Source organism: Lolium perenne, chromosome 1, assembly GCF_019359855.2.
Source record: "Lolium perenne isolate Kyuss_39 chromosome 1, Kyuss_2.0, whole genome shotgun sequence".
NCBI lineage: Eukaryota > Viridiplantae > Streptophyta > Magnoliopsida > Poales > Poaceae > Lolium > Lolium perenne.
Genome location: NC_067244.2, coordinates 217,011,686 through 217,034,324, shown reverse-complemented (window position 1 = coordinate 217,034,324; position 22,639 = coordinate 217,011,686). Strand labels below are relative to the sequence as shown.

Below are 22,639 nucleotides of genomic sequence, written 5' to 3'. Positions count from 1 at the left end.
TGGGAATGCAACTAAGAAAAATGCTCCCACTTTAAGCAGAGATTATTTCGGTTGAAAATGGGAATATGAATGGTTTGAACGTGTGCCAAAATCTCGTGAAGTGGAATGGCGGTACGACGCAATATTAATATATATAACCGTTGCTCGGTGTAAACATGTTTGCATGCATGTGGGGTAGAGAACGAAACAAACTGACCTATGCATGTTAACTTGCATGCTGGTGATGCGGTGGAAAACGAAGCAAGTGGGAATGCAACTAAGAAAAATGCTCCCACTTAGTTTCACCATAGGGAATAGCATGCGATTGGAGAGTAATTGGAGGAGGGTTACTTCTTCTAATTAAATAAATGCACGTAGCATAGGAAGAATTTTTAACGTCCAATGAGAAATTGTCTTGGTGGTGATGCAAAACTAGCCTTTTAATTGAAGGAGTGAGTACCGAATTCCCATTCATTCTTCGGCATCCATCTACTCTCTTCCTCACTCATTCCGATCCCCCCTCCCCCCACACACACACACTCAGTAGCTCTACCTCCCATACGGAGACCCATCACATCACTTCCCATGGCACCACGACTCTAGAAGTTGTCGACACCAATGAGGAAGCGACTGTGGAGCGAATCCTAGCCATGTATGAGAAATGGATCGATAAGGAGAAGAACAGGTTCGTTGGACTCAACCTCGAGTACACCCCGCATAGCACGTGCAAGCGACAAGAGATGGTCGTCATGCAAATCATCATGCGGCAGCACATCCTCGTGTACCACTACAATAGTTCCTTCAAACATTGTCCGGCTCTCAACAATTTTTTTGAGTGCAAGGGGATTACTTTCGCGAGCGTTGACACTAGGAACAACAAGGTCATGCTTGCCCATGCCAAGATGCATATTCCAGAGTTGTACCACGTCGACATCCAAGATATATTCAAGAGCCGGGTAGGAATGACTGATCTAGCAGAGGCTATCATCGACGGACCTACAAGAACATGAAGACAAAGTTCTCATGTGACAAGCACGACTTATGGGAGACTAAGCCTCTCTCCCCGATGCACCTCGAGTACGCAGCAAAAGACGGGTACGTGAGCTACGAGTTGTACCGTAGGATCCTTTCCCTCTGAGTTGTAATTATGTAGAAATATAAGTGTATGTGTGTCTTTTCTATGGTGACCACTAGTACGAGTATGTCAATTTCGTGTGAAGGAACTGGTACAGAATGTAATTTAGCAAATTATGTATGGAGCTTTCATAAATACTCATGGTGATCATGGGTATGCGAAAAAACGTACAATACTAGTCTAGATGGCCATTTGATTGGTAAAAATCTCATGCTAATTCGCATCGGATCCTTACCACTACTACTACGGTCAGGAAATGGTCAAACGCACGCGCAAACACGAGCAAGAACATTAGTAAATCATCTGCATAACGGGCCATAAATGTATCCTCTCCTCTCGGGCACAACAAATACGGCAAGGGTCGGATCGTAGTGGAGAACTTGAGAAGGTACGGCAGGGGTTACGCCGGAGTGGAGAACTTGTGCAGCTACGCTAATGCAGAGCCTCTCTGACAGACCATGCGCAGCGATCTCGGGAACATGCGCACCATGAGGCGTGTGAGATTTGCGCTTTCAAGTTCGTCCGGTGAACAAACTTTTTGAAAGACTGAGCGAAGAAATAGTCAGCTAATTATTACACACAAAAAGAAACGTTTGACAAAAAAATTATTACAAAAAAAATAATTTCATTAATTCATAATGCACACCACAGACATTATACACATACAATAATATAACAAGTCTCCGGCCAGTCCGGAGGATAGGTGAAAAGTATATTGGTAGCAAAATTTGATTCTACAACTTCACCTACAGTTTACTCGTCCAACCCACCGGAGAGAAAATCAAATAAGAGAGCTCTCAGCAAGTGAGCTCTCCAACGGTTATCACCCCAGACACGGGCTACGGATTTTTCGTGCACTGTCACTGAATTCTAATAGTTCACTCGTCCAGAGATCTGTCAATATTGTGCGGCCAGCCAGCAACAATGCGTTGCCTACGCTTCTTCCCTAATAAATCTTGTGCAGATGATGTTTGATGAACTGTATTAAAAATTGTAAAGTATGAGCGTTCATTATACCAAATTCATATACAATACACAATACTTAATTTGTCTCATGTGCACCGTTAGGGCTGAGGCGTTGGGGAGTGAAAAAATAATAAAACTTGCTACGTACTAGCACATAGTTCAGCACATCTACTCATACGACCCAGTACATACACAAAAGTCAAAATGAGACGACTCCAAGCTTATGCCCATTTCGTCTACGCATAATAGTACGTACACCGTAGTAGTATATATTTTCTTAGCTGTTGTAACCATTGACTTTTTTTCAAAATATAACCATCAATTTTATTTTAAATTTTGCATACCAAAAGTTTAATGCCATCATGATTTACTAATCGTCCGGAGTAGGCCATCGCAAGAGAAAACGGTGGCGAACATTGTAATCTAGCAAGTTCTTCGGCTCGACGGTGGTTGCACGAGTAATAATATAAGTACCTTTGAGTAGCCGGAGTCACTGTGCTGTCGATGGCCGGCAGGTCCGGCAAGGACTCGCCATCTCGCCGACCTTGTCTTCTCTCCTCGGTGCAAGCTACAGCTGTGGTGCTGATCTACGCCGGCGCCGGTGACCAATGTCACCTATAGTTTCTGGCTATAGCGGTGCAATATAATATATAGCAGATTCAGGAAAAATCTATTCTGCCTCAAAGCTTTTATTTTGAGAGAATATTGTGCCTCAATGTTGCTTTAGTTTTTAACGTGATTTTTTTTGTGCTTCATCCCACTGCCCTATAAAGGGTGAGGGCAACTTTTCAGAAGTCCAGTAATTTGGTCCAGAGGGTTGTTCCGGTTATTGGTTGCGAGGACTTAAATAGGAACTCACACAGTCGACTACAGATTCGCTTCTAAGTCTTGAAAGAAGGTACTACTCATGTTAATCCTTCTACTTTTGTTTGCTGAATTGAAATACTGTGTGAGACTTCAGCTCTTACAAAATCTTAGAAAGTTTCCTTTCCATTATGTTTATTGTTTGGTAGCCTATAATTTTTCGGTTTGAATAAACATTTGCAGTTTACTACCATGGTAGAAGTTCATCATACATGAATGAGATGTGAGGTAAGGCAAAGCTTTGTTGTATACCCGAAAGAAATAGTGGAAATATCCTGTTAATTTTGGAATGTTAATATAGTTATCCTCGTAAGATTTACCTTTCCAGAAGGACATGTTTCAACCAAAATAAGTTTTGATGCAAAGCTAATTAATGATTATGATCTTAACTCAATATTCTACGGGGAAAGAACTTTATCAGGTATCTCCAACTATATGTCCAAGCTATGTACTTACCAGATCTTAATTCTGTATTTTACCGGTTTACTTCAGTAAGATGATGTGCAAAAGGTGATCTTCATTTGCAGGTACTGATATTGCACCAGAGCAACCAAGCGGCAGATTTTTCGCTATCATGGTCAACTTTATGATTCTTGATTCTTTTATACACTATGAATATTCTGGTCATCTAATAATTATTGTCCGGTTTAGGTTTATGAGCATCATGTACTGCTTCCTCCTATCCGTAACAAATCTTGTGGTTTTAGTTAAATGAACTAAAACCACGACACTTATCATGGATCGAAAAGAGTATTTATTTTATACTTATTTGCTGGAGTTTGCAAAATAATGATTCTTAAATTATATCGATTAATCTCTTGGCATTGCAGAATGAGGAAAAAACTAATGTTGAGTGCAGGGTGTGGAACCCATTAGACCTAAGTTTCTTAATCTTGAACTAAACCTATTTATGCTTGTTTAGTGTTTTATCTTAGTTTCTTGGACAACACAAAAATTGTTCCACATGAATTGATGAAGTTAACCTCGAATCTCGATTTAATGTGTAACATTGTGTCGTGTTGTGAAATCCTATTCGTGTAGTTGTTTTTGGTTTTTATAATTATTTGCCAGGGGTGGGGAAAGCATTGTTGTATATAGAAACATATTTTTTAAAAGAATCTTTTACTTCCAAAATGTGGATTCGTTCTGCCAAATAAAGAGCGCTTGTTGTTGGTTATACAAACAAAATTTGAAGAGATGTCACATAGTGCCTACACCAAGAACTAATTAAATTTATTTATTATATCGTATAAATCTTCTCTACTACTTTTTATAATTTTGTGTTAAAATACATGGGCCCAGCAAGGCATGTCTTCTTATACATCAAGAGACTTATCTGGTAAATCTTATTCCAAACAAACAGTTTATAGCATCAGCAAAAGGCAAAAAAATGTAATTGGAACCGTGGTATGGGGCAACTCATTTCTTCCCCAATTCAGTATCGCCACTAGCTCCTCCAAAAACTCCCCAAATTAATAAGAATCAACAGCAAGACATGGCGTGCAGGGCAATACGGTTGTATCCATCGTACAAACATATGAATAATTTTCTCTTCAACTAATTTTGTCTAAAAGATGAAAATGCCTATATTTGTGTATGCCAAATCTATAATTTTCTTAAATATGTACGGGCGCGGCAACGCGCGCTTTCATGATCTAGTTTTTGTATAACAGCACAACTTCTCTACTTAGTAAGTATATGTATATGAGCTTCGGTGGCAACCGGGAGTTAGCGCCAGCATGTCGCCAGTTCGAATCACGTCTGCGCGCTCTAACTTTTATTTGCCCCTGACAGGTGGGACCCGTATGTAAGACGGCAGCACATCTTTCTTGTGCAAATAAAAAATATTAAGAGTTTTTTCGCAAAAACTATAACGCCACATGTTAGCTTTTCATTGATTGAGGACCAAATCGTCACATGATTGTAAGTTCTAGGATTGCGGCTAGACGCTATGCAAGATGTACGACTAAACCTTCACATGATGAACAAGTTGTAGGACATTTATTTGTTTCATAGCCCTTGACAGGTGGGACCCGCATGTAAGACGGCAGCACGTGTTTCTTGCGCAAAAAAATAATATTAAGGGTTTTTTTGCAAAAACTATAACGGCACATGTCAGCTTTTCATTGATTGAGGACCAAATCTTCACATGATTGTAAGTTGTAGGATTGCGGCTACACCCTATGCTAGATGTACGACCAAACCTTCACATGATGAACAAATTGTAGTACCTTTAGTGTAATTAGCTCACCAGAGTACTATGGAACTTGAACCGACTCCTAAGCAAACAAGGACTAGCATAATCATGTTTGTGCACTCTAACTTTTATTTGATTCGTAGCCCCTGACAGGTGGGACCTGCATGTAAGACGGCATCATGTGTTTCTTGCGCAAATAAAAAATATTAAGAGTTTTTTTTTGCAAAAACTATAACGCCACATGTTAGGGATATTCACTTTGGCTCATAGGAGCATTTGCTCCCATTGCGTGAATCAACATTTCGAAGTGTCAAAAAATTCTAAACTAAAAATTTTCATGTACATCTACACATTTTATGTTCGTACACAAGTTTTCAAAAAAAACTATAAAAATTTGTGGCTCCAGTAAAAAAGACAAATTTTGATGCTATAACACGACTACATACAGGACATTTTTTTGTCTTTTTTGTACACGCCACATAAAATATTGTTTCTCCATGAAAACTTGTGCACTAACATAAAATGTCACGATGTACAACAAAAAAATTATGTCAGAATTTTTTGACATTTTTAAAATTGTTTTTTAATTATTTTGTATAATAGGAGCATTTGCTCCTATGAGCCAAAACGCCACCTCCCACATGTTAGCTTTTTATTGATTGAGAACCAAATCTTCACATGATTCTAATTTGTAGGATTGCGACTGTTAGTAATAATCTTGCCTTAGTTTGTTTGAGTCTAATAAGGAATTGGCAAGAGTTTATTCTGGTCCGGTTTGCTGTTTGTGTCCGGCCAGGGTTATACTAGCAAGTTGTGTCGGGTCAGTTTAGGAAGTCATGTACCGGTCGGTTAATAAGGTTGGGGCTGCTCGTGTATATATACATGAGGTTGGCTGCCGCTTGTAACACAGAAGTTGTATTGTGAGTTGAGAAAAGTAGAAAATAAAGAAAAGAATAGAGGGCACGATACGTGCCCTTGGCGATAAATTTTGTGCGCGTGTGTTCGTCTAGTTTGATGTAATCGATCCGTGGGCGAATCCCAACAATTGGTATCAGAGCGAGGTTCAAGATTTGAAGCCACGCTTGCCCCGGGGAGGCGACCCTACTAGCGCCTCGGGGCGGGCGACTGTCGCTCGGCGGAGCGACAAGGAGGAGACGGCGGAGAGTTGTCGTCGCAAGGTGGTGGGGCTGCGGATGATCGTTGACGGGAGAGGTGGTGCCGAGGTGCGGTGCCGGGAGTCTCGTCAAGATCGTGTTCGGAGGAGTCCGATGAGTCAAAGAGTCAAGTGTGTGCACGTCTGCACGTCGAGTCGGCGTCGAGTCCGTGAGTCGTCGTTGTGTCCAAGTGCTTGTTTCTGTGAGGATCCATTGCAGTTGAAGCGCGTCACGTTCGAGGAGTTGCCCGGGAGCAAGGATCGACGTGAGCGAAGACAAGGTGGCAAGGTGGCCATCTGCGTGTCTCGGCGAGGAGATCAAGCTTGACGTGTAGTGGGACAGTGACCGGTTAAATTGGTTCGACGTGAAGACTGTCTGTGTGTCAAGTCTTGCATGTTGCACGCGTAGATGCGGCCGTGTGGGCTGGTAGTCCGGATCATGCGTTGAAGTTGAGTCGACAAATCGCGAATCTGCAAGGAGTCAAGAGCAGGAGTACAACGAGATGACAAGTCAAGATTAGGGAGAGATTGTTAGTAATAATCTTGCCTTAGTTTGTTTGAGTCTAATTAGGAATTGGCAAGAGTTTATTCAGCAAGGTTGTAGGTTAGTCTAGCCTAGCTTGCATGGCATAGACGATGAGTGCTAGTTCTAGTAGCAGTAGGTTTGTCGTGTCTTAGGTAGTAGCACGTGTTAGTTTAGGTAAGAGTCATGTTCTGGTCCGGTTTGCTGTTTGTGTCCGGCCAGGGTTATACTAGCAAGTTGTGTCGGGTCAGTTTAGGAAGTCATGTACCGGTCGGTTAATAAGGTTGGGGCTGCTCGTGTATATATACATGAGGTTGGCTGCCACTTGTAACACAGAAGTTGTATTGTGAGTTGAGAAAAGTAGAAAATAAAGAAAAGAATAGAGGGCACGATACGTGCCCTTGGCGATAAATTTTGTGCGCGTGTGTTCGTCTAGTTTGATGTAATCGATCCGTGGGCGAATCCCAACAGCGACTACACTATGTACAGATTAAACCTTCACACGATGAACAAGTTGTAAGACCATTAATGTTACTAGCATGTAATGGCGCGGCGGCACGCCGCGCCCATGTGGTAGCTGCGAGTTGAAAAGCGGAGGAGGTGGTATGTTGTACTATTGCCCCATCCAAACTTGTTCAGTTTACATCCATGTTTTAACACGTGAAGCTGTGAGTTTACGCATTAGTTGCCAAAAACAACATGGTATTTTCAGGGAAAGCGGGGCAAACTAAATATAGATCATTCTACTTTACCAATCGACTGTCCATGACACATGTATGAAGTCTGTGATTTCTTGTACTGCAATTAGTAATAATAAGAGAAGAGAAAAATAATGGTTTGCCTTGGTTGATATAATCTAAAAATACTTGTTGGTAGTACCACCTGGAACTGGAAGGTTCATATATTCATAAGAGAGAGATAGTTAAGAATAATAAAGAAAGCAAATCCCATCAAGAAAACTACACGCTGCATCCTCATTCTACTTTACTTGGTTCAAATTTTCAAGCACATGTCACTTCACTCAGAATTGCGACATCAATAGAAATATTAGGATAGCCGGAAACAAAATATCTATGGTAATCATGACAGAACCTGTTATTCAGTGATGATCTTATTCAGAGTGTGCACTTTGTTCGGTCAAGTACATGTGTTGTTCTTGTAGATGGCCTTTTGAACCTGTGTCCTTTTAATTTTGCAACAGTAAGATCGCTACGGTTAGTTACACAATGAGGATAGAAGCAGTCATTCAATCCTTTTTTCTCTCAGGGTGATCGCTTAACAACTGATCAAACAGATTGCTGTAGGAAAAAGTTCAAATTAGAGACAAACATCACTTGTCAAACATGTATAACTTCAGAGGTAACACACCATACAGAGCACTCATATGTAGTAATTGGCCCATATCTGAATCACTATATTCCGTTGTTGTAATGTGCGTCTTGACCAAAGCAAAAGGAACCAGTGAGCGTCCACTCTACAATCCTACTTCCCCACATTGCCAATCAACTGTTTAAGGGAAATAGATAATAAATAAAAAAATGACGCCTACAGGGGAAGAAGCCCTTGGCAGTTTTGTAGAAGATTTAGTGAGTAGAACCTGGGTTGCGAATGCGGAGATTCGAACTAAGGCCGGCAGGCGTGCATCAACCCATACTCACCATCCCGGCTATGCCTTAGATCTCGGAAATAGATAGTAGTTTGTGAAGGGACATGTATGGATAGTTATGGCCAATGTGCAACACGAATGGTCTGCTATTTAAACAGCTTGAACCATACAAGGAAAAAACATGCATATTTTCTTCAATGAACTCACATGCCTGCAGGAAGGATGCAAAGCAGGTATCAGACTTAGGAATGCAAGATTATTATATTACTAATGAAGAGTACTTTTCAATGCTGCCATATCACGAAATTTGGGCGAAATGTAGGAATTCAGTTGGATGCACTACCTGACCGGTGACTCCACCTATGTCTGTCCAGAATGGATGGACAATCCAAACTACTGATAGTATATACTTGTTTTATAATTGGTTTGAACCAAATAACAACATATTTTATTGAAAACCCAAGCATATGCACAAAGATGGGCGAAGTTCTATCAAAAAAGAGATTCAGTGAGCATCAATGCCCTCTCTGAAGGCAATGAAGAATAGTTGAACTGTAAGCATATACTGGTTAGCAATTAGATCAGACTCTCCAACATAAAATTCAAAGAACTGTATGTATATGGCCAGCATGTCATTGCAGGTTAGTAATATTACTGGATAAGCAAACAAACAACCAAACAAAAGCGAGCACATAGCTTGGCCTGAACAGGGCACACAAAATGCTCAACGAACTGAATATAAGAGGAGGAAAAACACCCATCCCTAGGCACACAAACCTTTCTCGCTCAATTAAGATGTGATGTTATTTCGTCTGATCCATTTGGCATCAGGATCACTAAATGTAAGTAGAGAAATGGCTAGCAAGAAGGTAGAGAACAATAATTCAACCGAAAGACGATTTGAAAATTCTGCAAGGACTCATTCATTGGTATAGGTATCCACTAAAAATATAAATTTCTCCGTCCGATTCTTCAGGTCTGGGAAAAAAAAGAAAATAAGAAACCAATAACTGAAGAGGATTTATACCAAGGGGGAACCATTACCAAATACCGGGGCAAACATCTCTCATTATGAAAGAAGCAAAGCATAACCGCAAGTTATAGTTGAAATGCTTATGTTGATATAGCTAGTTATAGGAAAATAGAAACATGTGCACACAGACAAAGGCTTAGCAATGCTCCTAGTGGAAGTATTATTTTTCTGGTTTGTATGCACCAACAGTACCGCCTATCATTAAGAAGACACTCATGATATGTATGTATACAGAAGTTACCCACCATGCATGTATGGCCAACAAAATCTCCTGCTGCACTATCTAGGAGAGGTAGTCAGGCAACCCGGTTATAAGCCCATTAGGCCATTACATCTTCAACTTACTATTGGTCTAACCTATGTAAAATGAGGAATTTGAAACTGCCTATTATAGGACGAATAGTTTTTGAAGTGCCAAAGACACCACCTTGAGCCAATAGTACTCACCTCCTTGCAATCAGCTAATGAAAATAATTATGTACGGCCAACAAAATCTCCTGCTGCACTATCTAGGAGAGGTAGTCAAGCAACCCGGTTATAAGCCCATTAGGCCATTACATCTTCAACTTACTATTGGTCTAACCTATGTAAAATGAGGAATTTGAAACTGCCTATTATAGGACGGATAGTTTTTGAAGTGCCAAAGACACCACCTTGAGCCAATAGTACTCACCTCCTTGCAATCAGCCAATGAAAATAATTAATAGACTAACTATCTGAAACAATCAAAGCACAAATCAATATCCAAGAAAGAAAATTTCAACATGACCATCAACCACAAGTTACAAACCCGAACCAAATGAAAAATTAACATGGAAACTGGATCCCTAGTGGAAACAAACAATAGCACGATAACAAATGTGTCAATTAAATACCACTAAGTGAGGTGTAGAGATTAGTTTTTACCTTCTTTGTTTGGGGAACAATTCAGGAGAAAGACCCCTCGTAATTGTTGCAAACCTCCAGAATAGATGAGGACAACATATTGGAAGCAGGGTCTGGAGTTGCCTTCGAATAAGAACAAAAAATATACCCAATAGAAAACATCAGGTATATAAAATTAAACATGATAGATTCGGGAGCCGTGACCACCCCATTACATTATTTCATACTAACCTTGTGATCTGCTAGGCTTTCAGAGGACAACAGAGCAAAGAAATCAGAGTCGGGCGAAGCAATAAGGGGATTGAGAGTGCAAGAGAAGTAGGCAGCAGCTCCTATTCCCCGCCAGACTGCATCCACCTGGACATTGAGCTACCGTCTACGCATCCTACACCACGGTAAGAAGCATCGATAATACTTGCCTCTCTGGGAGGAAGACAACGGTGCCAACACACGGGATGAGTCGAGTACATCGGCCGTATTCGTTGCCCTCATAGGAGTTGTTGTCCTATCACAGATTGCCACCATCGACTATGGTGATTCTAGAACGACGATAGATGATAAGCTCAAAATAACAACCCACTCAGCTAAGCTAAGTTGGTAAAGTTGTCTTCATTAATTTAAAACTTGGCATATATGGCCTATTATCTGAAAAGCAAAGGACTACTGTCTTTTTCAACTCAGATCTGTATATGAGGATCTTGTTAGGTTGGTAGTGTAAAGCACAACTAACCTAAAAAAATATAAATACTGACCAGATATCAAGTGGCACGCGTAGAAAATTAGAAATTAGTTGAAGAACTATGTGATGGAAATAACCAGCGCTTAATATAATTAGACATACTACTAAGAGGTGAAGAAGAGAAATTGTGCTGACATTGGTCGCAGGAGTGCTTCAATTAGTTGTAAATAGTGACCAAAAGTTAGCTGGTCTTTTGTCACGGGGATGGCATTGTTTGTTCATGTACCAATATATTGATAAATAAGCATCACATCAAAGATAGATTACTAAATTCAAGCAAATTATTTCATATACTTTTTGTGAAATACCTGACTGGTGCATTGAATTATCCGCGGTCTACAGACTGCAACAATGACTACCAAATTGAGAGAATGTCCATCCGTGAGGCCCTAACACCAGGCTGCTGCTGGCTTGCACGTACGAATCCTTCCGCACTTGTTGTTCACCAGTTCGTAGCAAGAGGCAACATCTAGCCGCTGCTGGCCGCAGTCTGCAACAATGGTTAAAAAACTGAGAGAATGCCCATCCGTGAGGCCTAACACCATGCCGCTGCTGGCAGTTGGCGTTCACCAGTTTGTAGCAAGAGGTGAATTTTGCCTGCGACCTGTGCTGTCACTTCCTCTTCTTCCTGTTGAACGCACACACAAGGAAAGATTAAATCCGTGGATAACAACCCTAGCATACAGATTTGTCAATTTTCCGTACAATCGTAGGATATGCTCGATCCTTAGGGAGCATACCTGGTAAAATCTCCTTTCGTCGATCCACAATATTCGCCATCGATCTCGTGGATGAAACAGCAACCAACACCGGCTCTATTCTGCAGTGGTAGATGAGGTAGGGACTGGGAGGATCAGGGGCGGCACCGCAGCTCTGCCGCTGAGCCGGTCGCCCTCAGTAGCGCCGACTACCATGGGGAAGGGGACGACTTAGCAGGGAACTACTAACACCTGACGTTGGTGAAGATCCCTACCCGTGCGACGCCCGTGGAGATCCGCAGCACCGAGCGAAAGAACAGGGGCGGAGTCGCCAGAGCAGACGCTCGCATTGAATCCCATGGATGTTGTTCTTGGGAAGAAGCACAGGGAGGAGAGCAGGTCAGGTGAGGAGGAGATGAGGCGGCGCTGTGGGCACGCGCCAGTGGGGAGGAGCAGGTGGCGTCGTGCAAGTGGGGGAAGAGCCGGAGCAGTGGGATGGTGGCCGGAGGCGTCCAGGAAGAAGAGAGAAATCTGGAGGAGGGTAAAATTATAGAGACAGCCTATCAGTGGGGACATGGATGTCCACCGCTTTGACTGCTCCCTTCACGGCTACGGCCACACGTTCAAAGGGCCAAAATAACGCACTACCAAAGCAATGGGTCTGCTTTCACAAAATTGCTAGATAGCACCGAAATGTACACAGAAAAAAGGCAGCGAAAATCAAACCACCAAGTAAGACACGTGTCAGCACGATGTGAATTCGAAAAAGGCCCCAAAATTACCACAAAAAAGATGTCAGTTCCCATTTAATATAGTAGTTATTAGCTCACCAGACTACTATGGAACTTGAACCGACTCCTAAGCAAACAAGGACTAGCACTCACACGTATCATCCAACTCGTACTGAGACTCCACCTTGAAAGTTCGTCTCGGAGTTGTATGACCGATCGATCGACTCCGCCTGGGATTGCACCCCACGTCCTTTATATACCCATCCATTGTGCAGGTTCCGATCATCCAACAGACGGATCGCACAGCAAACCAAAAGCATCGCTGCTCGATCTCGTCGGCCGATCTAGCGTTTTCTGCAGCTCGCGGTCCTTAGCTCCCGTCCTCATCTCATGGCGGGACAGAAGCCGAGCGTCAACCACTTCGACTTGGACGCGAACGCGGGGACACCGGCCCTGAGTCTTACCCAGGAACTATTTGGCAACGCCTACCCTTCTGCTCGGGACTACATAATCGGGCGAAATCAGCTGGAGAAACAGGCCAAGGCGATGAAGCACGCCGCCAGGGTCCAGGCCGAGACAAGCGCAAAGCGAGGAGGATCATCTCGGCAGCAGCCCGGCATGTCGGGTGGATACAAGAACGGAGCGTCAAGGAGGCAGCAACCTGTTGTGGCACAAGGCATGCAGGCGCCGCTGGCTCCGACGCCGCCACCCAGCCTATATGACATCAACGAGTTCCCTTCGTTGAACTAGTTCTAGACGAGTAGCTTTGCTTATTACATATTCCTACCTATTCGACATGTTCTCTAGTTGGCTGTGTACATCATGCTCATCTTTGTATCTGGCTCCTGTAATCCAGCAACCATGTTTCTATTTTACCAATCTCACAATTCCAACTAACGGGTACTCACTTTTTTAGCGGGGGAGGTATATCATTTTTGCAGCAAAATTATGAATATTAAGAGTCTATCGGAAAATATGAAATATATTTGGTACAGACGAATTCAAGCACACTGGTTTGATGGTTTTCTCTACTACTTAAAAAGAATGAACGTGTTCCCCCTTCTTCCCCTACTTTTGTCGTCCTTTTGGTCGTAGGCTTCAGCGACCATTCTTTTTCCGCGCGGGCTCAGCTGGGCCGGCCCAGCTACCTCGTCACGTGAACCGCCTTCACGCACGTCTCGCTCGCCTCCCCGCGCCCGGCCGCCGTCTCCCTCTGCCCCCCTGTGCCTCGGTGCGCCTCGGCGCGGGCTCTTGGCCGCCGCCATCGAGCACCTATAGCGTGAGCCCACCGCGGCGGCCGACGACAAGGCCCCGCTCGCCGACCTCTCCCTGCGGGACCTCCAGCTCGTGCTCGTCTACTTCGCGTAGGAGGGCCGCGACGCCTCCTTGAGGTGTTCGATTGGCTGCTCCGAACCGACTACGTCGACGACGAGACCATGGAGCTAATGACCGCCATCGCCTGCGGCTGGATCAAGCGCCTCGTGGGGGGCGGCGGCGACGTCTCCGCGCTGCTCGGGGAGATGAACTGCGTCAGCCTGCGACCCGGGTTGAGCCTCGTCGAGAAGGCCGTTGCGCTCTACTGGGACCGCAGTGAGAGGGCGCGCGCTGTCGAGTTCGTCAGGAACATGCTCAGGAGGGGCAGCGTCGGCGCGGGAGCGGACTACGACGGCCAGACTGGAGGCCCCGTCGGTTACCTCGCATGGAAGATGATGGTAATTAACTAGCTCTATCTCCCTCCTGCAAGTTTTATGCTTATTCCTTCGTTAGTTATGCGATTGACTATCGAGGACTGTCTTGAATCTGTGCTCATATCCTACTCAGGACTGTTTCTTGATTCTTAGAACTTGGAACCGCATGCTGAAAACCAGCTTAGATTTCTATGGTTTTGGATTTAGAATGACTAGGCATGTAAGCAGAGCACTGCAACTCTTACTGCTATAGTAACATGCTTGTATAACACATGTTGATTTTCTGATGACATGCCTCTCAACATGGTCTGAATATGATAATCGGTAAGTCATAAACCTCACATCAATGTTGATAGACTTGCGATGGAAGCACCTCTCTACATGACTCATACAGTACTCTGACCATGATATTGTTATTACTGTTTGGCTGATACAGGGAGGACTAAGGTTTCTTTTAGGGAATATTTTGGGTTTGGAAATATTTTTTCATAGGTATTAATTAATATATTAGACGATACTATAATTTGACCTTCACTAACCGAGTGAACTCTTGACATCAGTAACCCCAGGATGCTGTCATGTCCTACCAAGAAGCCTGATACATTTAATAATTCTGAGTATCTGTTGTTTTATGGTGGGGGTCGGGATGGTGAGCAGGGGGCACTCGACGAATCACAAATACGGAGTAACTAACAATCAGAAGGCAGAATAACATAATCAATGAGCTGGGCATAACACAAAATGACTTCTAATTATCTCTTCGCAGTGAACACTTCTATTCGCGAGGAAATTCTTAGGAGTGAGCAAGCATATTTTCTTGTTTCTGCTGTACTTGGTAAGCATTTAATAATATTTTTTGATAAGAAAAAAATCATTGGCATTTGATATTGAATATTTGTGCAGCGAAGGTTCAATTTTTGTTGTTAAGGAAGTGTCTTTACTTGACATAGGAAGCAATGCACATCAGTCTATTCTTGCACAAGAACAGGTTTGTTGTTGTTCTTGATTTCTGTCAGTAGTATTAATCATGTAATATTAACTGTTGTGTATATTACACACTCTCACATTTCATATGCTCTGCCATCTTCTAAATCTCTAATATTCGATGTTTATGTACATCTCTGATTTTATATTTTGCTTCATAGGAAATTGTTCTCTTTAGTCAGTTTGAATATAAAAATATAGTTCTGTAGGTATATTCAGCACTCCTTTTGATGTTGCTTGTTTATGTATTCCGATTCAATAATTTTTTATTTAAGTCATTGTTTGTGTACGCTAGCAATGATGTTCAAAATTAAAATGCATGAAGAAGCAAAACTCTACATTTTTATTGAGCTTGTTACAAAAGGTTATCATTCATCTCTCTATCACAAGTATAAACTGTGAGATTTACAAGTCTCTGCATACACAAGGCAGATTCTCAATGGATTAGATCTCCCCCACCGGTAACTGATCTTTCTCTGATTTATGTTCAAAAATCAGTTCTTACAATCCTGTAGCTAAATAAAGTTTTTTTTCCTTTGAACCTCATTTTCAATAATGAATAATGTGGAGCAGGAAGTATGGTCCCATATCAGAAACTTTTGTTTCCTTCAACTTCCTATTTGCATCAAAGATTCAGATGATCAACTTGACAGTTGCATTCTTGCTGAGAACTTTTGTAGTTTTTCTTTCCAATTTTACAATATTAAACCACAACTTGACAGATGACCACCAATATTTGAAACAGAAGCATAACTTTTTTTTGAGCTGGCTCAGAGGAGGTAGAGGCCGGGAGGTTAGTGCCTGGTGTCCTGGGAAACGGTGTGCAAACCATATCACCAAGGTGGGCTTGATATCAAGAGGCACTGCAACGAAGACATTTTTTCTGCCAAAATGGTGGAAGCCATGAAGCTCTGAAGTAGAGCAGGAGTTGGAGACACTTTTTTTTGTATGCGTGAGTTGTAAGGGTAGCTTTACGAGGGTTTTGACTGATAAGATCGCGTGTGATCTATATCAGTTCTTGTACATATTATTCTACCTTCTATAAAAAAATATGGTACACCTAGACGTACACTAAAAAGGTCTACAGATTTAGCCAAACTTAGTATCTTACAAGAAAGCGAACTTGCTGCAATTGGTCAAAAATGACGAGGATGGTGAAGTAATCATATTGATATTTATATTTCACTGCATCCATGCTTTGTGCTATTTTACAATCTCTTTGGATGCGTTTTGTATGCAAAAGTTGGTTTATTAGCCCAATATCCCTTCTATACATAGGAACGGTTATAGTTTAGTAGTCTGTAATTGGAGTTATTTTCATTATTTCTTCCCTCCATCCTGTATATATAGACGTTTTTAGTGTATATATACATATGTGGATCTGGATAAAAATGATACATCTAATTCAGAATGAAGTGAGTACATTATATTAAAATGTTGGATTGGTTTTTTCTAGCCTCCTGCGTATAATACCATGATGGTGTGTGCAGGTGAGAGGGAGGAAGATTCATTCCATTTTTTTGGCGGTTGTCCTCATCCGCAACCATATGTCGACTCAGCCAGATTTGATGGGCCGGTGAAGAACTAGGCTTCGCCAATGTAAAAGGGATTATTCTATAACTTTGTGATGTAGTTTTTTTATTCACCCGTTGCAACGCACGGGCATTTGTGCTAGTTGATACGTCTCAAACGTATCTATAATTTCTTATATTTCATGCTACTTTTATGATGATACTCACATGTTTTATACACACTTTATGTCATTATTATGCATTTTCCGGCACTAACCTATTGACAAGATGCCGAAGAGCCAGTTGTTGTTTTCTGCTGTTTTTGGTTTCAGAAATCCTAGTAAGGAAATATTCTCGGAATTGGACGAAATCAACGCCCAGGGTCCTATTTTTCCACGAAGCTTCCAGAAGTCCGAAGAGGAAACGAAGTGAGGCCACAAGGCGGCCACACACTAGGGCGGCGCGGCCTGGGCCTTGGCCGCACCGGCCTGTTGTGTGGGGCCCTCGTGTGGCCCCATGACCTGCCCTTCCGCCTACTTAAAGCCTTCGTCGCGAATACCCCAGTACCGAGAGCCACGATACGGAAAACCTTCCAGAGACGCTGCCGCCGCCAATCCCATCTCGGGGGATTCAGGAGATCGCCTCCGGCACCCTGCCGGAGAGGGGAATCATCTCCCGGAGGTCTCTTCATCGCCATGATCGTCTCCGGATCGATGTGTGAGTAGTCCACTCCTGGACTATGGGTCCATAGCAGTAGCTAGATGGTTGTCTTCTCCTCATTGTGCTATCATGTTAGATCTTGTGAGCTGCCTATCATGATCAAGATCATCTATTTGTAATGCTACATGTTGTGTTTGTTGGGATCCGATGAATATTGAATACTATGTCAAGTTGATTATCAATCTATCATATATGTTATTTATGTTCTTGCATGCTCTCCGTTGCTAGTAGAGGCTCTGGCCAAGTTGATACTTGTGACTCCAAGAGGGAGTATTTATGCTCGATAGTGGGTTCATGCCTCCATTAAATGCAGGACAGTGATGAAAGTTCTAAGGTTGTGGATGTGCTGTTGCCACTAGGAATAAAACATCGATGCTTTGTCTAAGGATATTTGTGTTGATTACATTACGCACCATACTTAATGCAATTGTCTGTTGTTTACAACTTAATACTGGAGGGGGTTCGGATGATAACCTGAAAGTGGACTTTTTAGGCATAGATGCATGCTGGATAGCGGTCTATGTACTTTGTCGTAATGCCCTGATTGAATCTCATAGTACTCATCATGATATATGTATGTGCATTGTTATGCCTTCTTTATTTGTCAATTGCCCAACTGTAATTTGTTCACCCAACATCTGTTTATCTTATGGGAGAGACACCACTAGTGATCTGTGGACCCCGGTCCTATTCTTTACATCTGAAATACAATCTGCTGCAATTATTCTTTACTGTTCTTCGCAAACAATCATCATCTTCCACACAATACGTTTAATCCTTTGTTACAGCAAGCCGGTGAGATTGACAACCTCACTGTTACGTTGGGGCAAAGTTCTGTGATTGTGTTGTGCAGGTTCCACGTTGGCGCCGGAATCCCTGGTGTTGCGCCGCACTACACTCCGCCGCCATCAACCTTCAACGTGCTTCTTGACTCGTACTGGTTCGATTAAACATTGGTTTCTTACTGAGGGAAACTTGCTGCTGTGCGCATCACACCTTCCTCTTGGGGTTCCCAACGGACGTGTCAACTACACGCATCAAGCAAATTTCTGGCGCCGTTGCCGGAGAGATCAAGACACGCTGCAAGGGGAGTCTCCCACTTCCAATCTCTTTACTTTGTTTTTGTCTTGCTTTGTTTTACTTTACTTTATTTACTACTTTGTTTGCTGCACTTTATCAAAAACACAAAAAAATTAGTTGCTAGTTTTACTTTATTTACTGTCTTGTTCTCTATATCAAAAACACAAAAAAATTAGTTACTTGCATTTACTTTATTTAGTTTGCTTTATTTACTACTGCTAAAATGGGTACTGTTGAAAATACTAAGTTGTGTGACTTCACTAGCACAAATAATAATGATTTCCTATGCACACCTATTGCTCCACCTGCTACTACAGCAGAATTCTTTGAAATTAAACCTGCTTTACTGAATCTTGTTATGAGAGAGCAATTTTCTGGTGTTAGTTCTGATGATGCTGCTGCCCATCTCAATAATTTTGTTGAACTATGTGAAATGCAAAAGTATAAGGATGTAGATGGTGACATTATAAAATTGAAATTGTTTCCTTTCTCCTTAAGAGGAAGAGCTAAAGATTGGTTGCTATCTCTGCCTAGAAATAGTATTGATTCATGGACTAAATGTAAGGATGCTTTTATTGGTAGATATTATCCTCCCGCTAAAATTATATCTTTGAGAAGTAGCATAATGAATTTTAAGCAATTAGATAATGAACATGTTGCTCAAGCATGGGATAGAATGAAATCTTTGGTAAAGAATTGCCCAACTCATGGACTAACTACTTGGATGATCATCCAAACCTTTTATGCAGGATTGAATTTTTCTTCGCGGAACCTATTGGATTCAGCTGCTGGAGGTACCTTTATGTCCATTACTTTGGGGGCGGCTACAAAGCTTCTTGATAATATGTTGATAAATTACTCTGAATGGCACACGGAAAGAGCTCCACAAGGTAAGAAGGTAAATTATGTTGAAGAAACCTCCTCCTTGAGTGATAAGATTGATGCTATTATGTCTATGCTTGTGAATGGTAGATCTAATGTTGATCCTAATAATGTTCCTTTAGCTTCATTTGTTGCCCAAGAAGAACATGTTGATGTGAATTTCATTAAAAGTAATAATTTCAACAACAATGCTTATAGGAATAATTCCGGTAACAACTATAGGCCATATCCTGCTGCTAATGATAATAGTTATGGTAATTCTAATGGGAATTCTTACAACAATAATAGGAGTGTACCCCCTGGTCTTGAAGCTATGCCTAAAGAATTTATTAGTACACAAACTGCTTTTAACAAATCTGTTGAGGAAAAGCTCGATAAAATTGATATTCTTGCTTCTAAGGTTGATAGACTTGCTTCTGATGTTGATCTTTTAAAATTGAAAGTTATGCCTAATAAGGATATTGAAAATAAAATTGTTACTACAGCAAATGCCATCCAAGTTATAATTAATGAGAATATTAGATTAATGGCTGAATTGCATGCTAGGTGGGAAAGAGAAGAGAATGAAAAACTAGCTAAAGAGAATAATGTAGCTAAAGTTTGGACTATTACCACCACTAGTAATGTTAATGATTCACATGTTGCTACACCTCCTACTATCAATGGTAAAATAATTGGTGTTGGCAATGTTTCTACTCCTAGTGCAAAGCGTGCAAAATTACCTGAAACTGCTAAAACTGCTGAAATTGACAAAACTGCTGAAATTTTTCAAAATATTGGGGACAATGATCCCATTGCTGTAGATCATAATGGTTTAGACTTTGATGATTGTCACATCTCTAAAGTTATAAAGTTCTTACAAAAGCTTGCTAAAAGTTCTAATGCTAGTGCTATAAATTTGTCCTTTACAAAACATATTACAAATGCTCTCATAAAAGCTAGAGAAGAGAAACTAAAACTTGAAACCTCTATTCCTAGGAAGTTGGAAGATGGTTGGGAGCCCATCATTAAGATGAGGGTCAATGATTTTGATTGTAATGCTTTGTGTGATCTTGGTGCAAGTATTTCTGTTATGCCTAAGAAAATCTATGATATGCTTGACTTGCCACCATTGAAAAATTGTTATTTGGATGTTAATTTTGTTGATAATGCTATAAAGAAACCTTTGGGGAGGATTGATAATGTTTGTATTATGGTTAACAATAACCTTGTCCCCGTTGATTTTGTTGTCTTGGATATTGAATGCAATGCATCTTGTCCCATTATATTGGGAAGACCTTTTCTTCGAACTGTTGGTGCTACCATTGATATGAAGGAAGGTAATATTAAATATCAATTCCCTCTCAAGAAATGTATGGAACACTTCCCTAGAAAGAGAATGAAGTTACCTTATGATTCTATTATTAGAACAAGTTATGATGTTGATGCTTCGTCTCTTGACAATACTTGATTCACACTTTCTGCGTCTAGCTGAAAGGCGTTAAAGAAAAGCGCTTATGGGAGACAACCCATTATTTTACTTCTGCACTTTATTTTATATTTGAGTCTTGGAAGTTGTTTACTACTGTAGCAACCTCTCCTTATCTTTGTTTTATTGCATTGTTGTGCCAAGTAAAGTCTTTGATAGTAAAGTCAATACTAGATTTGGATTACTGCGCAGAAACAGATTTCTTGCTGTCACGAATTTCGACCTGCCTCTCTGTAGGCAGCTCAGAAAAATCTGCCAATTTACGTGCGTGACGCAACTTTCATTCAATTTGGGCATTTTTATTTGAGCAAGTCTGGTGCCTCAATAAAATCCGTCTTTACGGACTGTTCTGTTTTGACAGATTCTGCCTTTTATTTCACATTGCCTGTTTTGCTATGTTGGATGGATTTCTTTGTTCCATTAATGTCCAGTAGCTTTGTGCAATGTCCAGAAGTGTTAAGAATGATTATGTCACCTCTGAATATATGAATTATGCACTGACCCTCTAATGAGTTTGTTTTGAGTTTGGTGTGGAGGAAGTTTTCAAGGATCAAGAGAGGAGGATGATACAATATGATCAAGAAGAGTGAAAAGTCAAAGCTTGGAGATGCCCCCGTGGTTCATTGATACGTCTCCGACGTATCGATAATTTCTTATGTTCCATGCCACATTATTGATGATATCTACATGTTTTATGCATACTTTATGTCATTATTATGCGTTTTCCGGAACTAACCTATTGACGAGATGTCGAAGGGCCAGTTGCTATTTTCTGCTGTTTTTGGTTTCAGAAATCCTAGTAAGGAAATATTTTCGGAATCGGACGAAATCAACACCGAAGATCTTATAATTCCAGGAAGCTTCCAGAGCACCGGAGAAAGGCCAGAGGGGAGCCAGGGGGCCCCACCCCACAGGGCGGCGCGGCCCAAGGGGGGCGTGTCCCCCTAGTGTGTGGGTCCCCTGTGGCCCCTCCGACTCCGCCTCTTCGCCTATTTAGTCGTCCCTGACCTAAAACCTCGACGACGTTCGACGAAACCAGAGAAAACCTTCCAGAGCCGCCGCCATCGCGAAGCCAAGATCTGGGGGACAGGAGTCTCTGTTCCGGCACGCCGCCGGGACGGGGAAGTGCCCCCGGAAGGCTTCTCCATCGACACCACCGCCATCTTCATCAATGCTGCTGTCTCCCATGAGGAGGGAGTAGTTCTCCATCGAGACTCGGGGCTATACCGGTAGCTATGTGGTTCATCTCTCTCCTATGTGCTTCAATACAATAATCTCATGAGCTGCCTTACATGATTGAGATTCATATGATGATGCTTGTAATCTAGATGTCATTATGCTAGTCAAGTGGATTTTACTTATGTGATCTCCGGAGACTCCTTGTCCCACGTGTGTAAAGGTGACAGTGTGTGCACCGTGTGGGTCTCTTAGGCTATATTTCACAGAATACTTATTCGCTGTTATGAATGGCATAGTGAAGTGCTTATTTATATCTCTTTATGATTGCAATGTGTTTTGTATCACAATTTATCTGTGTGCTACTCTAGTGATGTTATTAAAGTAGTTTATTCCTCCTGCACGGTGTAATGGTGACAGTGTGTGCATCGTGTAGTACTTGGCGTAGGCTATGATTGTGATCTCTTGTACATTATGAAGTTAACTATTGCTATGATAGTATTGATGTGATCTATTCCTCCTTTCGTAGTGTGAAGGTGACAGTGTGCATGCTATGTTAGTACTTGGTTTGGTTATGTTGATCTGTCATGCACTCTAAGGTTATTTAAATATGAACATTGA

At 41.7% G+C, this 22,639-nt stretch overlaps 1 protein-coding gene and 1 long non-coding RNA gene across 8 annotated transcripts; one reads left to right on the top strand and one right to left on the bottom strand.

The window, feature by feature from the left end:
- Positions 1-8,207: 8,207 nt before the first annotated feature.
- On the bottom strand, positions 8,208-11,631 carry LOC127325512 (uncharacterized). Its single transcript, XR_011748716.1, has 2 exons — positions 8,415-11,631; positions 8,208-8,323 (listed from the first exon to the last, which is right to left on the bottom strand). It is a non-coding gene; the product is annotated as an uncharacterized lncRNA (long non-coding RNA).
- A 2,109-nt stretch (positions 11,632-13,740) lies between these two features.
- On the top strand, positions 13,741-15,383 carry LOC127325513 (pentatricopeptide repeat-containing protein At2g30100, chloroplastic). 7 transcript variants are annotated; one of them, XM_071823524.1, is made up of 3 exons: positions 13,741-14,221; positions 14,964-15,032; positions 15,106-15,383. In XM_071823524.1, the coding sequence occupies exons 1-2, from the start codon at positions 13,946-13,948 to the stop codon at positions 14,964-14,966; spliced, it is 279 nt and encodes a 92-aa protein (XP_071679625.1). In that variant the 5' UTR covers positions 13,741-13,945; the 3' UTR covers positions 14,967-15,032; positions 15,106-15,383. The 7 variants fall into 7 exon arrangements, with proteins under 7 accessions (XP_071679625.1, XP_051208272.1, XP_051208266.1 ...); XM_051352312.2 differs by having other exon boundaries at positions 15,101-15,383; XM_051352306.2 differs by having other exon boundaries at positions 14,331-15,032.
- Positions 15,384-22,639: the final 7,256 nt, after the last annotated feature.

What these genes read in the sequence shown, in the direction of transcription:
- LOC127325513 (XM_051352306.2), top strand. Translation starts at nt 13,946, where the DNA reads ATGGAGCTAATGACCGCCATCGCCTGCGGCTGGATCAAGCGCCTCGTG. An exon ending in ACCTCGCATGGAAGATGATG is followed by an intron (nt 14,222 to 14,330) that starts GTAATTAACTAG and finishes TATCCTACTCAG; the next exon opens with GACTGTTTCTTGATTCTTAG.